Consider the following 17,041-nt stretch of genomic DNA (forward strand, 5'->3'; position numbering starts at 1 on the left):
TTAAAATCTGCAGGAAGGAGCAAAGCACCAAATACATGTAAAAATTCTATGATAGAACTAATTTGCATTTTGGGGCATAACATTTTTAAAAGAGCTGAGATACAGTTACTCAAAGTAACCTGCAATACTTTAACATTTTTCAGCATTCAGAACAATGAAAGATGTATTCATTGGCTAATATGGATTACTATATTTACCTTAAAAAGAATAAATCTTTGTAGGTATATACTTAACAGTACATTTATTTAATTTGAAACATCATCCCAAAATTTAAAAGGGAAAGCTGAGGAGCTTACACTTTACATGTAAACCTTTATATGCTTAAACAATGAAGAACAAAGCACACAGTTTATGTGAAATCTAAAACCTATATCTGACACTGAGGTTGCCTTGAATAGAATGGCTTGCTATCCATTTTATGGATGATAAGATTTAGTATCTGCGGGTTTTACAATTTGAACTGAACATTAAAACATTGCAGTATTTTAGCATTAAAGTTTGTGACAGGTTTACTTGAAGTTATGCATACGGAGACACAAATGGTGGTTCAGTCTCTTATGAAGAATGTCTTTACTTGCATCTTTCAAATGAGGTAATTGTCGAATGCCTGGAGCTTATAGCTTGATACACTGTCCAGTACCCATTCGCGTGTGACAACCAGAGCACGGTACTTTTTCCGCATATCTGTAAAACAACAATTTTGAAAACATTAAATTGCACTGCAAAGGATTAAAAAAAAAAACCTTCATCCCTGTAAATTATGCACAATAGTCAGGCATGTCATGGTATAAAACAGCAGAGTGAACTGATATGGTACCAAAGTGGAAGATTCACTGTTTGACTACATTTTTTTTTTTTTTTTTTTATTCTTGTTTAATCTAGCTATATCTGCAGTATAATGGTCAAATCAAGCAACAGAAATGGGTGGATGTGTGTACTGTATAAAGGAGTTCAGCTAAGAGACTCCTTTTGTATTTCTACTATGCTGCCATCTCCTCCCTCCGCAAGAGCTCTACTGATGAAATGTAGAACCAAACCAAAGTTCAGTCTCTAAGGGAGAAATGCCAATAGCAAAACTAATTAGTTGCATTCTGCATACTATTACTGCTTTTTGAATTGCCTTATTTTGTATTTCTGAAGTAAGTTTCATTTTCCAAAGAATACTAACAGTGTCTAGGTGTTGCCACCATCGGTCTCAATCCACTGATTGAGGTGAGGAAAATAAAAAAATATATATTTTGCAACAAAAAGAAAATGCCTACTTTAGGAACTGCAATAAGAACAAAACAGAGCTATTGCTTTTAACAACTAATCAGTTTTGCTTCTCCAAACCGCAGTGTGAAAATTAAAAAAATAATTTAATTGGTTCTTATATGCCCATGCTTTTACATTTTTTGTTTTTGTAATACAAATTAGCTGAATGTGTGGAGCTAGACTGAAATAAGGGCACTAGGGTGTCTCCAAACCAAAATTAATGTATTCACTCTCTAGAAGAGGGAATAGGTAACCTCGAATAAATGATCTATATGGTAAATGCTCAATTTTAAAGGTAAATGCATAAGACACGTTTTTTGCCTTAGCATTCACTCACAATATTGCATTGAGGTTACATGTGTTGGTTGAATAGCACCCCAACGAACACTGCTGATGGTCATTGCAGCGCAGCTCTATTGCCCACTATCAACTGATGGGGCACAGCCTGGCTATGATCAGAAAGGATCTCGACAGAAAGGGATCCACCCAGCTGCCTGACAGTGGCTTCCACCTTTCAATTCGAGGCTTGGAGATGGAGCCTTTTACGCCCTTCCCTTCCCAGCTTATTGCTCCATTATCAGCTGGAGGAGCAAGAGTGCGGTGCAAAAAACTGTTGCACTGCTGGAACTGAAATTAAATTAAATAAAACCTTTTACTAAACCCTGTGTCTTGCGTCAATAAGCATATACTTGTTTTGTCTTTATATTTGGTGGATCAACCAAATCAGAGATGATTGCTGCAACTAAGAAAATACACTATATCAGGACTCAAAATGTCAAGTCATGAGCTACTAGCCAAGCCTTAAGAGTTACTCGCCACTTGTTGCCCTACCCAAACCCTACCCTGCTCCCCCCTAAACACGCCCTCGCCAGAGCGACCACGGCCTGCCCCCTTTCAATGCAGAGTGCCCACAGCGTGCCCCCTTTCAATGCAGAGTGCCCACAGCGTGCCCCCTTTCAATGCAGAGTGCCCACAGCGTGCCCCCTTTCAATGCAGAGTGCCCACAGCGTGCCCCCTTTCAATGCAGAGTGACCACAGCGTGCCGCCTTTCAATGCAGAGTGCCCACAGCGTGCCCCCTTTCAATGCAAAGTGCCCACAGCTTGCCCCCTTAAATGCAGAGTGCCCACAGCGTGCCTCCTTAAATGCAGAGTTCCCACAGCTTGCCTTCTTAAATGCAGAGTGCCCACAGCGTGCCCCCTTAAATGTAGAGTGCCCACAGCGTGCCCCCTTAAATGCAGAGTGCCCACAGCGTGCCCCCTTAAATGCAGAGTGCCCACAGCGTGCCCCCTTAAATGTAGAGTGCCCACAGCGTGCCCCCTTAAATGCAGAGTGCCCACAGCGTGCCCCCTTAAATGCAGAGTGCCCACAGCGTGCCCCCTTAAATGCAGAGTGCCCACAGCGTGCCCCCTTAAATGTAGAGTGACCACAGCGTGCCCCCTTAAATTCAGAGTGCCCACAGCGTGCCCCCTTAAATGTAGGGTGCCCACAGCGTGCCCCCTTAAATGTAGAGTGCCCACAGTGTGCCCCCTTAAATGTAGTGCCCACAGCGTGCCCCCTTAAATGCAGAATTAGCACAGCGTGCATAGAGACCAGCGTTCACTTACCTGATGCAGCGGCGGCTTCTCCTAATCCTCCGCGTCTCCCGAGTCCTCCTCGTTGGCCAATGGCAATTGTTCGCCTTTCGGCCAATCAGGAAACGGGTCTCGGACCCGCTTCTTGATTGGCCAGGAGGAGGATCAGGAGGAGGACCCGTGTGACAATAGCGAATCATTCGCTGTTGTCACACAATGGGTGGGCTCAGGGCGCACTGCTCTGCGCCCCGGGTCCACCCTTTTCTGAAGAACAATCCACTCGCTACAATGCAGGCTGCGCTGTGAATGGCGGCGGCGGCAGTAGGCACTACATTCCCCATACAGCATAGCCCTTACTCGCCATCCTCATCATTCCACTCGCAAAATGCAAGCAGGCGAGTGGAATTTTTGAGGGCTGCACTATATTGTCAAAATGATTGGGACTTTAATGGCATCCCAGTCTTAGTCCCTTGTGTTCAATATTGATTTGGCCCACCCTTTGCAGCTATAATCAGCTTCAACTCTTCTGTGAAGGCTGGCCACAAGGTTTAGGAGTGTGTCTATTGGAATGTTTGACCATTCTTCCAGAAGCACATTTGTGAGGTCAGGCACTGATGCTGGAGAGAAGGCCTGGCTCGCAGGCTCAGTTCTAATTCATCCCAAAGGTGTTCTTTTGGGTTGAGGTCAGGACTCTTTGCAGGCAAGTCAAGTTTCTCCATCCCAAACTCGCTCACTCATGTCTTTATGGACCTTGCTTTGTAAAGTGGTGCGCAGTCATGTAGGAACAGGAAGGGGCCATCCCCAAACTGTTCCCACAATGCTGGGAACATGAAATTGTGCAAAATGTCTTTGTATGCTGACCCCTTCACTGGAACTAAGGGGCCAGGACCAACCCCTGAAGAACAACCCCACACCATAATCCCCATTTCACAAAATAATTTGTACAAAGCAAGGTCCATAAAGCCATGGATGAGAGAGTTTGGGGTGGATGATCTTCCCTGGCCTGCACAGAGTGCTGACCTCAACCTGATTTTACGAGAAGTCAAAAATCCCATTTTCTCTTTCATTCATTAACGGACACAGTTCCTGGTATTCATAACCATTGGGATGTCCCCAAAGCAGTGTTAAACATGAGGGGTGGGAAAAACCAAAAAATTCCCTAAGGGTAAACATTAGCCAACCAGGCAACAGGAGCTCAACCAAACAACCAGAGCCCATCTGAAAAGAACAATACACCCTCAAAGAAGATCAGGTCCTATTAAACAGCAGCCTGCAAAACGTTGCGGCCAAAGAAAGCATCCGCAGATGCCAACACATCTACTTTATAAAACGTTGTAAAAGTGTGCACCGATGACCAAGTTGCCTCCTTGCAAATCTGTGTCACTGACGCCTGATGACGGAAGGCCCAGGAGGCACTAAGCGCCCTAGTAGAGTGCACCTTGACAGGGAAAGGAGGAACCTGACCCCTGATGGAATAGGCCTGAACCACCGTCTGTCTGATCCATCAGGAAATGGTCGCAGAGGAAGCAGACAACCCTTTTCGAGGTCCATCTGTGAGCACAAAGAGTCTGACTTCCTGAAAGACACCGTAGCTGCCAGGTACACCCTAATTGCCTGAACCACATTCAAGGCATGCAAGGCAATTTTCTTTGGATGTTTAGGCCTAGGACACAGGGAAGGCAACACAAAGTCATTAATCAAATGAAAATCAGAGACAACCTTTGGAAGGAACGACGGACAGGGGCGGAAAACCACCTTATCCCTGTGAATCACCAGGTAAGGTGGACAACAGTATAACGCCACCAGTTCGACACCCTGCACGCAGAGGTGATAGCACCTAAAAAAGGCCACCTTATGGGACAGTGTAAGCAGGGGAATCTCCCAAACATTTTCAAAGGTAGGCTTCTGTAGAGCTGAAAGCACCAAACTAAGATCCCAAGGCGGCAACAGCGGCAACAGAGTCTGAACTGGAGGAACCAAAAGTCGGGCACCCTGAAGAAAGGTACGCACTAGGGAGTGTGTGGCCAAAGGTCATTGGAAGAAACCTGCCAAAGTTGGCACCTTGCCCTTGATGGTACTCAAGGCCAATTTCTGTTCAACCCCCCACTGAAGGAAGGTCAAGGTCCGAGCCACCAAGAAGGTGGGAGGAAGAACCCCAAGAGACTCACACCACGCAATGTACATCTTCCACAAATGATGGTAGATCTTTCTAGAAGTAGATTTCCTAGCTTTCAACAGTGTAGTATCACCAATGCCAGTGACTATAAAGCAGGATGGAAGATCGGTCCTTGGGACAGCAGATCCTCCCTGAGAGGAAGCTGCCAAAGAACGTTGGCGACCAGCCGCACCAGATCGGCGTAACAAGCCGGGTGAGGCAAGTCCCGAGCCACTAAGATGACCAAAATCCCTGCTGCCTCTAACCCACGTAGAAGTCTTGGCAGAAGCTTGAGAGGAGGAAAGGCGTAAATCAGACGATACTGACCACACTGGCCCACCAGCGTGTCTGTGGCATCCGCCAGATGATCCCTTGACCGAGCCACAAACCTCTGCACTTTTCTGTTGAGCCGAGACGCCAACAGATCCACCTCGGGGGTGTCCCACCAGAGACACAGCTGATGAAACACCTCTGGATGAAGGGACCACTCCCCATGGTCCAACACCTGTTGACTGAAGTTTCCACCTGCCAATTTTCCACCCCAGGAATATGTACGGTGGAGAGGGCTGGAACAAACAGTTCAGCTTACCTTAGAATGCCAGCTACCTCCAGAGCCACCAGGACACTTCTTGTGCCCCTTTGGTGATTGACATAAGCCACGGCCGTGGCATTGTTCGATTGATTGCGCACTGGACAACCCTGAAGACGATCTGTCTATTGATCCAGACACAGTCTGATTGCTCTGAGTTCCAAGACATTGATCAGGAGTCTGGACTCTTCCAGTGTCCAGATCCCCTGAGCAGAATGCTTACCAAGGTTGCCTCCCCAGCCGGACAGGCTGGCATCCGTGGTGACCACTGTCCAATACAAGGGGAGGAAGGTTTTTCCCAGCCAAAGCGCCGGAGAACGAAGCCACCATATCAGGGACTGCTTTGTGCCCCGACTCAGCCGGATCTGATTGTCCAGAGACTGCAGAGTCTTGTCCCATTTGATCAGAATTTCCCTTTGCAGCGACCTTGTATGGAACTGTGCAAATGGAACCGCCTCGAAGGTAGACACCATCAGGGCCAGCTTCCGCATGCAATTCCGGAGGGATGACCATTTGTTGGACAGCAGGAGGCGAATTGCAGGCTGCAATTTCTGGAGATTGTCCAGAGGAAGGAGCACTTTGGCTAAGGCCGAATGCAAAGTCAGGCCCAGATAGTCCAGCTTTGTGGACTGTTCCAGAACAGACTTCTGAAAATTCAGAATCCAGCCGAACTCCCACAGTGTTCGCATTGTGATCTCCAGGTTCTCCACCGCTCGCAGGAGGAGATTTTCCAAGTAGCCCAGTACCGCTAACACATTTGTGAAGACCCAAGGAGCAGATGCGAAACCAAAGGGTAATGCTACAAACTAAAATTGCTGTTCTCCCACAGGAAAGTGTAGAAAAAGCTGGTGACTGGCACATATTGGAACGTGAAGGTAGGCATCCTTGATATCGATACAGGCGAGGACATCCCCCTGACGCAGGGATGCCACCACCGTTTAAATGGACTCCATTCTGATCTTCTTTACCCGCACAAAGCAGTTTAGCGCCTTAAAGCGGAGTTTTGCCTTCCCCTCCAAAAATTAAAAGTCAGCAGCTACACATATGGTAAGGGAACTCGGCAGTGAAGCTGCGTATTTCTATTGGCTCGGCGGCAGAAGGAGGAGGGGGCCGAACTTCTGGGACGGACAGCCGCTGTGCCGTGTCCCGGAAGTGGAGAAGGGTACCTGTCAAAAACAGGTACCCGTTCCTCCCTGAAAGTTGCCAAATGTGGCACTGGAGGGGGGGAGGAAGAAAAAGAGCGAAAGTTCATCTTTTAAGGGAAGCTCCGCTTTAAGGTCCAGGATTGGACAAACTTTGCCTTCCCTTCTGGAAACTGTGAAAAGGTTTCAGTAAAAAAAAAAAAAAACCCTGAAAACGTTCCGAGGTCAGAACCAGTACAATCACCCCCTGAAGGAACAGGTCTTGTACTGCCCCCCAAACAGGCCCTGTAAGCAGTCTGGGGACAGGCGCAAGTTGGAAGGAAAAAAAACCTTGTCAGGGGCAAGAGAGAAACTCGATCTTGTAGCCGGACTGAATATCTTTGCGGACCCATTTGTCTTGCACTAGGGAAGTCCAGGGGTCCAGAAACCAGCGAAGAGGTCCCCCCCACCCTGAATACGGGTGAGGGCACACCTTCATGCGGAAGAAGCCTTGTCCATGGGTCTGAAGAAGCCCGATCTTGGCTTGCCAGACCAGGTTAGTTTGGATCCTCCTGAAGAGGCCCTGAAAGGCTTCGAGCCCTTGTCAGTCGACCCTGACGGGCGAAAAAACTTCTTATGAGCTGAGAAGGAGGGCCCACGTCCATGACGAGGTTCCTTAACCTTAGTTGCATGCGAAAGAAAAATCGGATTTTTGTAAGATCTTACCGTAAAATCCTTTTCTCTGTCGCTCATTGACAGACGTAGTCTTCTTGATTCACAAGAACTGGGTTATGTTGTCTCCGCAGGAGTAGGACTAGGCAGAAAGAAAAAACGTTCTGGCTCCACCCTAGGGGCAGTCCCAGAGGGTATATCCTCTTCCTGTCTGCTACAGAGAATCAGTTCTGTCACAAAGCAGCAACAGAGAATTTAACCCAACCCAACTCAATGATAGAGGGGCGGGTACTACGTCTGTCAATGAGCTAAGAGAAAAGGATTTTACGGTAAGATCTTAGAAAAATCCGATTTTCTCTGTCGCTCATTGACAGACGTAGTCTTCTTGATTCACAAGAACTGGGACATCCAGAAGCAGTGCCACAAATGAGGGGTGGGATTGACAGAAATCAAAATCCAATCTAGAAGGCCCAACCGGAGCCAACCAGAAGTATCAAAGGACTCATCGAGTAAACAGATGAGACCTACCCCACAAATCCTCGAGGTAGACCAACAGTCTCCTTAAACAGTGGCCTGCAGGAACCTTGCGGCCAGAAGAGGCATCTGACGATGCCATCACATAAACCTTATACAATATTGTAAAGGTATGAACCGACGACTAAACAGTCGCCTTGAAAACCTGAACCACTGACGCCTGATGGCGGAAGGTCCAGGAAACTCTAAGCGCCCGAGTAGAATGCGCCTTAACAGGGAACGGGGGATCCCGACCCTTAGATAAAATAAGTCTATACCACCGTCTGTCTGATCCATCTAAAGATGGTCGCAGCAGAACAGGCAACCCCTTCTTAGGGCCATCCGTGATCACAAACAGTGAATCCGTCTTACAAATTGAATCCGTAGTATTCAAATATATCCTGATCGCCCGAACTACATCCAAGGAATGCCATGCAAATTCTCGAGGATGATTGGGCTAAGGACATAGGAAGGACAATACACTGTCCTCATTCAATGAAACTTCGAAACCACCTTAGGAAGGAAGGATGGATTCGGATGAAGAACAACCTTATCCCTATGAACCACCAGATCTGGGGAACAACAGGATAATGCAGCCAGTTCTGACACCCTGCGTGCAGAAGTGATAGCCACCAAGAAGGCCACCTTCTGGGATAAAGTAAGCAAGGGAATCTCCCTGATATTTTCAAAGGGAGGTGTCTGAAGAACCGACAGCACCAAATTAAGATCCCAGGATGGTAACGGCGCGTGCACTGGCGGAGCCAGGTGTCGCACCCCCTGGATGAAATTCCGCACCAAGGAATGAGTAGCCAAAGGCTTCTGAAAGAAGATAGCAAATGCTGAAACCAGACCCTTGATAACACTCAAGGCCAGCTTCTGCTCAACTCCCTGTTGCAGAAAAGCCAATATTCGGGCTACCGAATAAAGATGTAGATGGAACCCAAGGGATTCACACCACACAATATAAGACTTCCATGTACGATGATAATCTTTCTGGAAGTCGCTTTCCTTGTTTTAACTAGAGTAGGAATAACTGAAGCTGACAATCCCTTGTCCTTCAGCACCTGGGTCTCAATAACCAGGCCGTTTAAAACCAGCGATCGTAAAGCAGGATGGAAGATGGGTCCCTGAGACAGTAGATCCTCCCTGAGAGGAAGTCTCCACGGGACGTCCGCCACCAGTCTGACCAAGTCGGCGTATCAAGCTTGACGAGGCCAGTCCGGAGCTACCAGGATTACTGGAATTCCTTCCTCCTCTATCCTGCGAAGAAGTCTTGGCAGTAACCCAAGAGGAGGGAAGGCATACATTAGCTGGTATTGCCCCCACGGGGTGACCAGTGCGTCTGCGGTCTCTGCTAGAGGATCGCGGGAGCGAGCCACGAATCTCTGTACTTTTCTGTTGAATCGTGATGCCAACAGATCCACATCCGGGGTGCCCCAACGTAGGCACAACTGGTGGAAAACTTCTGGATGGAGGGACCATTCCCCCTGATCCGGAGTCTGACGGCTGAGATAATCTGCCTGCCAATTTTCCACCCCCGGAATGAACACCGCAGAGATAGCTGGAACAAATCGTTCCGCCCAGCGAAGAATGCAAGCCACTTCTTTGGCCGCTCGGACACTCTTGGTGCCCCCCTGGTGATTGACATAAGCCACGGCCGTGGCGTTGTCCAACTGGATCCGAACCGGGCTGCCCTGGAGCTGCTCGGTCCAGTGAATCAGACAAAGTCTGATCGCTCTCAGTTCCAACACATTTATCGGTAACCTGGATTCTTCCGGGGACCAAAGTCCCTGAACGGATAACAGACCAAGAATTCCTCCCCATCCGGATAGGCTGGCATCCGTGGTCACTATAGTCCAATATATTGACAGAAACGACTTTCCCTGGCTGAGCATCGGAGACCGAAGCCACCAGACCAGAGACTCTCTGGTCTGTTTGCTCAATCGGATCCGATAGTCCAGAGATTCCGGATTCCGATTCCATCTGAGAAGAATCTCTTGCTGAAGAATTCGGGTATGGGACTGGGCAAATGGGACTGCTTCGAAGGAAGCCACCATCAACCCCAGAACCCTCATGCAAGTCCGAAGGGAAGACCAGCTGTTGGATAGTAACAACTGGACTGCTGATTGAATCTTCCGGAGTTTCCTTACCGGAAGGAAAACTCTTGTCCTGAGTGTGTCTAGAATTAGACCCAGATATTCGAGCCTCTGGGTGGGAACCAGAAATGACTTTTGCTGGTTCACCAGCCACCCGAATTTCTGTAAAGAAATTATAGTAATTTCTAGATTTTGTAGCAGGGTCTGAGGAGACTCTGCATGAAGCAGGAGATCGTCTAGGTAACCTAGAATCGATATGCCTCTTTGGCGCAGTAGTGCCAACATTGGGGCCAACACTTTCGTGAAGACCCGAGGAGCCGTGGCGAGACCGAAAGGTAACGCCACAAACTGATAGTGGTTCTTTTCTACGGAAAAACGTAGAAATCGCTGATGTCCTGCGAAAATGGGAATGTGCAGATAGGCGTCCTTGATGTCTATGGACGCTAGGACATCCCCTGAATGCAGGAAGGCTGCTACTGTGCGAATGGATTCCATCTTGAATTTTCTTATGTTGAGAAAAGGAATTGAGTGCCCTTAAGTCCAGAATTGGACGCACTTTGCCCTCTTTCCTGGGTATTGTAAATAGGTTTGGATAAAACCCCTGAAAACGTTCTGTCCAAGGAACGTGGACTACCACTCCTTGTTGTAGTAAATCCGTGACTGCTCTCCGCAGATCTTCTAAACGATCCGGGGATAGTCGGATATTGGAAGGGAAGAATCGCGCCGGTGGGAGAGATCGAAACTCGATCTTGTACCCTGACCTTATGACTTCGCAAACCCACTTGTCCGGGATTCTGGAAAGCCATGGATCCGGGAACCGGCGAAGACGTCCCCCCACCCCAATTATGGGTGGGGGCGCACCTTCAGGCTTTGGACGACTTATCTTCAGGTCTGGAGGGGGCGGGCTTTTGCTTGCCCGACCAACGTCCCCTGAAGCCTCCTGAAGGAGCTTTGGAGGACTTAATTTTTTCACCCGCGGGACGAAAAAACTTTTTGTGAGCAGAGAAAGAAGGCCCTCGTCTTTGACGAGTTCCTTTACCCTTAGCATTTTGCGGTAAAAAAGGTGCTCTTTCCACCCGTGAGATCCTTAATGATCTCATCTAAGTTGGCTCCAAATAAACGCTCTCCTAAAAAGGGGATATTAGCCAATGCTTTTTTGGAACCTTGGTCGGCTAACCAACCCTTTAGCCACAGTGTACGCCTGAGAACCACTGCTGAAACTGATGCTCGCGCCAATAATGGAGTGGCGTCTAACGCTGCATCACACACAAACTGTAACCCCTGTATCATCTGTTCCAACAAATCCGATACCGCCTGGGGGACCTCTTCTAAGTCCCGGCGTAACTCCATTCGGTTACAGTCTGCGAAACCAGCCCAATAGCAATTATTGGTCTGAAAGCTGATCCAATCAAGGAAAACATGGTGCGAGACATAGCTTCTATCTTGCGATCCACCGGATCTTTAAAAGACGGAGCGTCTTCTAATGGAATAACCGTGGCTTTATTCAATCTAGCAATTGGTGAATCCACCACAGGTGGTTCTGTCCATTTCTTAATGAGGGTTTCCTCAAACGGATAACGCCTGTTAATGCGTTTAGAAATAGCAGAAGTGCGTTTTGGCAGACTCCATTCTTCTTTGATTGGATTGCCAAAACATTTGGCCAATGGAAAAACCTTCGCCACTTTGATGCGTTTTTTAGTCCCAAAAGGAATTTCAGTTTCAGCTATTTCCGATGGAGTACCCTGTAATCTTAAGGTTTCTTGAACAGATACAATGAGTGCGTTTACCAACGCTTCCTCTCGGGCTATGGCTGATGCCGAAACATCCTCCTCACTGTCTGAAGAGACAGTACCCGAGACACCAATCCCAGATGAGGTACCTGCAACTGCAGAAATAGGCTCAGATTCTGAATCCGAAGTTTCAGATTTTAATATGGGGTTAGGCGGGGGCTTGCGCCCTGTCCCTGACAAGCCACTTCCACCCGGGACACAAAAGTTTCCATAATAGCTGACAATGATTCAATTGTCAGTGGGGTGCTGGAGGATCCTGCAGACTCCTCGAAGGGATCTGGTGGAGATACATGAGTGGCAGGGTCCATGTTAATCCAGGACACTTTGCCAGTAAAAAAAGAAAAAACATCTTTTTTTTTTTTTTAAATAAAAAATACCACTTTTTTTTTTATGTGTATCCCCCTAGCGCAATAGCGCCCCTCAGAGTACCTGCTTCTTGATCCCCACAGAGAAAGAGAGGGACCCTCAAGGCTCACCACCCGATGCAGAGAAGTTTCCAACCAACTGCAGTCAGCGTTTGTCTTTACAGACTGGAAAGAGCTGTGTTCGTTTTCCCGGGTAGAAAGGAAGTGGCTCCGCCCCCTGTGTACGCCTTCCGGCGTTCCCAGCTCTCCACGAGGTTAGCTGGGCTATTCAAACATGGCGGCCCCCATACAGGAGACAATAGACTCCAAAAACATGGCGGCCGGCGTGACCTGAGGACATTCATGCACCTGGTCTACAGCAAAATGGCGGCGGATTGCCGAAATATCGTTTTTCCCAGCACATCCACCTGCATATCTGCTAAATGGCGGTTTATCGATCTGCAGGAGGTCCACTACAATTAAGGTAGGATTATACCTCCTATGTCTGCTGCAATACTGCAGTCTGCTGGGTAGAGTGTTAGCTCTCAAACCAAGTCCACTTCCCACCAAACACATGCTGTATTTACAAGGGGGGACTTTTAGTGTCAGACAGATACTGACCATGTATGGAGGGGCCCATTTCCAAAACTGCCTCATAACGAGGGAAAAAAGGAAACATTTACTCACCATACCGAACCGACAGGCACCCTCTCTTCACAATACCCTCTCCACTGGGGTGGGGGGTTGTGGACCACTCCGGACGCCTCGACTCTCTGGTTCCTGGCGTCCAAGCGAGACTTTTAACTCGCAAGGTCAGTCCCTCCAATGGGACTCCGTCGCGGCCGACCCAGCGCGGAGCTCTGGTCTGCACGCGCTCGTAGGCAGAAACCGGGGTGACCACTGGATCTCAACATCCAGCCCGTCGCCCGGCCCCGCATACTTACTTGAATGTGTCGCGGCCGACCAATCGCGATGCAATGGTCTGCGCGCTCGTAGGCCGGCTGGGGTGACCACTAGTGTCGCCCAGTCCGGCATATTTGCTTGAAGATCTCACAGGAAAAAACACTGGAGAAAACTACCTAAAAAAAATCTTGCCAGGACCAGAGATCCCAGCAAGGAACTTAGGTCCTTACTCCTGACTAGACAGAAAAAAAAAACTGATTCTCTGTAGCAGACAGGAAGAGGATATACCCTCTGGGACTGCCCCTAGGGTAGAGCCAGAACGTTTTTTCTTTCTGTCTAGTCCTACTCCTGCGGAGACAACATAACCCAGTTCTTGTGAATCAAGAAGACTACGTCTGTCAATGAGCGACAGAGAAAAGTAATTTTCCCCCCTGTGAGACCTTTAATGATGTCATCCAGGGTAGCTCCAAACCGGTGATCCCCTTGCAAAGGAAGCTCAGTTAAAGCCTTTTTTGATGTCTGATCCGCAGACCAGCACTCGAGCCGAAAGACACGCCAAAGGACCACTGCCAAAACAGAGAGGCGAGCGATCAGGGGAGAAGCATCCAAAGAGGCATCACAGATAAACTGCAGCCCCTGGACCCGCTTGTCCACCAGCTTGGCAAAGGCAGGGGGGAGCGGTTTCGCCTCCAGGTCACGGCGCAAGAGCTTAATCCACTAGGTCAGAGTTTGTGACACTAGGGCAATGGTAAATACTGGTCTCATTGCCGAAACAGCCAGAGTGTACATATGGCGGGCCACAGCCTCCTCCTTCCGGTCAGCTAGATCCTTAAAGGCCGGGGACTCTTCAACCGGATTAATGGTTGCCTTGTTTTTCTGGAAACAGGAGGGTCCACCACCGGCGGCACAGTCCACCACTTAAGAAAGGACTCCTCATAGGGGTAACGCCTAGTAAAGCGCTTAGGGACCCCATGGGGACGCTTTGGTCATCCCCACTCTTTAGCGAAAATTCTGTCAAAATAGGCAGGGAAAGGAAACACCTTCGCTGCTCTGGATGGCTTGTGAGGGCCAAAGGGTACCTGCGCCTCCTTTGCAGCTTCAGCTGCATCCTCCATCTTCAGGGTCTCATGCACAGATACAATCAGTGCACCCCCCCCCCCGGCCCCCATGGCAAGTCAGCACCCTGCACCCACCTCTGGAAAGTGTCCGAACTACCCAAACAGCCCCAGCGTATATGGAAGGGGGGGGGTGCCTGTGAGAAGGAAGGGAACCCGGGGATCTGACCATCCCAAGGAGGGGCCAACGTCCACCCCAAAACCCTCCAGGGGGAGAGGTGGGACAGCTACTCACCAGACAAGGAACAAGGTGGGCACCGCTCCAGACAGAACCCTTCTCCATCGAAATGGGGAGCTGTCGGCCAGGAGAGGAACGATGCGATTATTCAGCCCCCCGTAGCCCAGTCCGGCAGTTGATTGTAGATCTCACAGGAAAAATCCAAGAGGAAAAAATGTCCATCTAAAAAAATGTTGCCAGGACCAAAGATCCCAGCAAGGAACTAGGTCCTTACTCCTGACTAGGCAGAAAAATAACTGGGTGGCTATAGCAAAGAGGGAATATACCCCCTGGGACTGCCCATGGGTGTAGCCAGAATTTTTTTCTGCCTAGTGTCCTACTCCTGTAGGGGCAGTATAACCAATGGTTATGGATACCAGGAGCTGTGTCCGTCAATGAACGAAAGAGAAAAAAAGATTCTAGTATATATACCATTGTTGTAGATGCTATAACTTTCATGCAAACCAATTAATGTACGCTTTTTGGGATTTTGTCTTTACCAAAGACATGTAGCAGAATACATTTTGGTCTGAGTTTTACACTCGGTCATTCCCATCCAGTGTACACAATCCCTCCCCTCTGCCTGTGATACAATTAACTAAGACAATGTACTAACTCAATTAACTCTAAGCAGAAAAAACATACATTTTTTCAAACCCCAAAAAAGAACATATCCCCAGTCACATCCCCTGATAGCCCTGATCTGGGTGAACAACATATCCAAAAATCACCCAGATCGGTTCAGGGATTTCCTGGAAGTCTTATTTTCGCCCCACCGTGCACATGGTCCCATGCCCAAAACAGTCCCATACACTCAACGGTAAAACACTGCTGGACAATTTAAGATGGCCGCCGCAACATGTTTGATTCTATTCCAGTTAAAAGTCCAAGGGGTTATCACAGGGCCCATAGTCCCAGGGTAAGAGGCTGGCAAGCAGGCCTCTCCAAAAACCAGTGGTGAGGTCACTTTCACCACACCTGCCAATGGTTTATCCCTGCTAAATCATAAAAGAGCAGACAATCGCACAATAATTTGTCACAAGTTAGTCTGCTTCAGTTGCTTTGGGTTCATACCAAAACAGACTTTTGTACAATTGTGTTGGAAAGTTTAGATCAAGTGATAACTCATGTCAATGCATGGGTACCTTTAGACCAAACTACAGATTACATAAATTGAATAAAAAATATGAGAATATAATTGCAGCTTAATCTTCATCACATAAATCTTACCCATGTAGTCTGACTTCCCATTTGGTTGCACAACCACAAGAGATGTGGTTCCCTGAAATAAAACAATAGTTAAATGTTAACAAAGTAAATTAAACGGTAAATAAAAGTGATTCTAAGTTTTAGTTAAAGAAAATGATGCTCATGACACCGAACCTCTTGTGTTACAAGTGCTCTTCTTGTCCTCATTTTAACTAACAAACTGACTTTGATTAGAGACAATATATTAATATATACATTACTGTATGTGCAACGCTGCTTATATCAACATTACTGCAGAGAATGTAATAAGGCTATATAGGTTGGAAAGGGGTATTTCACCAGAAACTAATTTTGGTTAGAGACAGTACATTATTAAATACAGTTAGTTCAATATATATTTGGACACAGGCACAATTTTAGTTATTCGGGAATTTACCAAAACATATTCAAGCTATCGTTATATAATGGGTATGGGCTGAAAGCGCACACTCTCAGGTTTATTTTGAGGGTATGCACATCCAAATCGGAGTAAGGGTTTAGGAATTACAGCTCTTAAGAGTAGCCATTCCCCCTTTTTCAAGGGACCAAAAGTAATTGGACAATTGAATTAAAAGCTCTTTCATGGCCAGGTGTGGGCTACGTCTTCGTTATTTCTTCATCAATTAAGCAGGTAAAAGGTCTGGAGTTGATTCTAAGTGTGGTATTTGTATTTGGAAATTATTGCTGTGAACCTACAACATGCGTTCAAAGGAGCTGTCCATGCAAGTGAAACAGGCCATTGTAAGGCTTCAAAAATGAAACAAATCCATCAGAGAAATAGAAGCAACATTAGGAGTGGCCAAATCAACAGTTTGGTACATTCTGAGGAAAGAAGAATGCACTGGTTAAATCAGCAACAGAAAAAGGGCTGGACATCCAGGGAAGACAACAGTGGTGGATGATCACAGGATCTTCTCTATGGTAAAGAAAAATCCATTCACAACATCCAGACAAGCGAAGGATACTCTCCAAGAGGTGGGCGTTTCGTTGTCAAAGTCTACAATCAAGAGAAAACTTCACGAGAGCAAATAAAGAAGGTTCACCACAAGGTGCAAACCATTCCTAAGCCTGAAGAATAGAAAAGCCAGATTACACTTTTCCAAAAAATATCTAAAAAAAGCCAGATCAGTTCTGGAAAAGCATTCTTTGGATGGATGAAACGGAGATTAATCTGTACAGGGCCGCCATCAGAAATTTTTGGACCCCTGGGCTTGACCACAAACATTCCCCAGGGTCCACCCATTGGCTCTGCCACTGAATCTGCTGTGAATGGAGTGGAATACAATTTACAGCCTACTAATACTTAGATGTGGGGACTGCATTCATTTTCTTTTTTTAGGCTTTTTATTTTCTGTTTTCCCCTGGTGATCTGATCAGTAACAAACCTCTTGTATTAGAGTGCCCCCACTCTGGAAGAAGAAAGAAAAAAGATATCTTTGGATAGCAGTCTGA

The 17,041-nt window shown here is 47.4% G+C and overlaps 1 protein-coding gene across 1 annotated transcript in view; it reads right to left on the minus strand.

Moving 5' to 3' along the window:
* Positions 1–367: 367 nt before the first annotated feature.
* Positions 368–17,041, minus strand: part of BRCA1 (BRCA1 DNA repair associated) — a 413,307-nt gene continuing 396,633 nt past the window's right edge. The window contains exons 22-23 of the mRNA XM_082271609.1: positions 15,572–15,623; positions 368–684 (exon numbers count right to left, since the gene is read on the minus strand). Of these exons, the coding sequence (XP_082127735.1) occupies positions 584–684; positions 15,572–15,623 (153 nt within the window). The 3' untranslated portion in view covers positions 368–583. The remainder of the gene's footprint in view (positions 685–15,571; positions 15,624–17,041) is intronic.

Source organism: Pelophylax lessonae, assembly GCF_965119305.1.
Source record: "Pelophylax lessonae genome assembly, chromosome: 11".
NCBI lineage: Eukaryota > Metazoa > Chordata > Amphibia > Anura > Ranidae > Pelophylax > Pelophylax lessonae.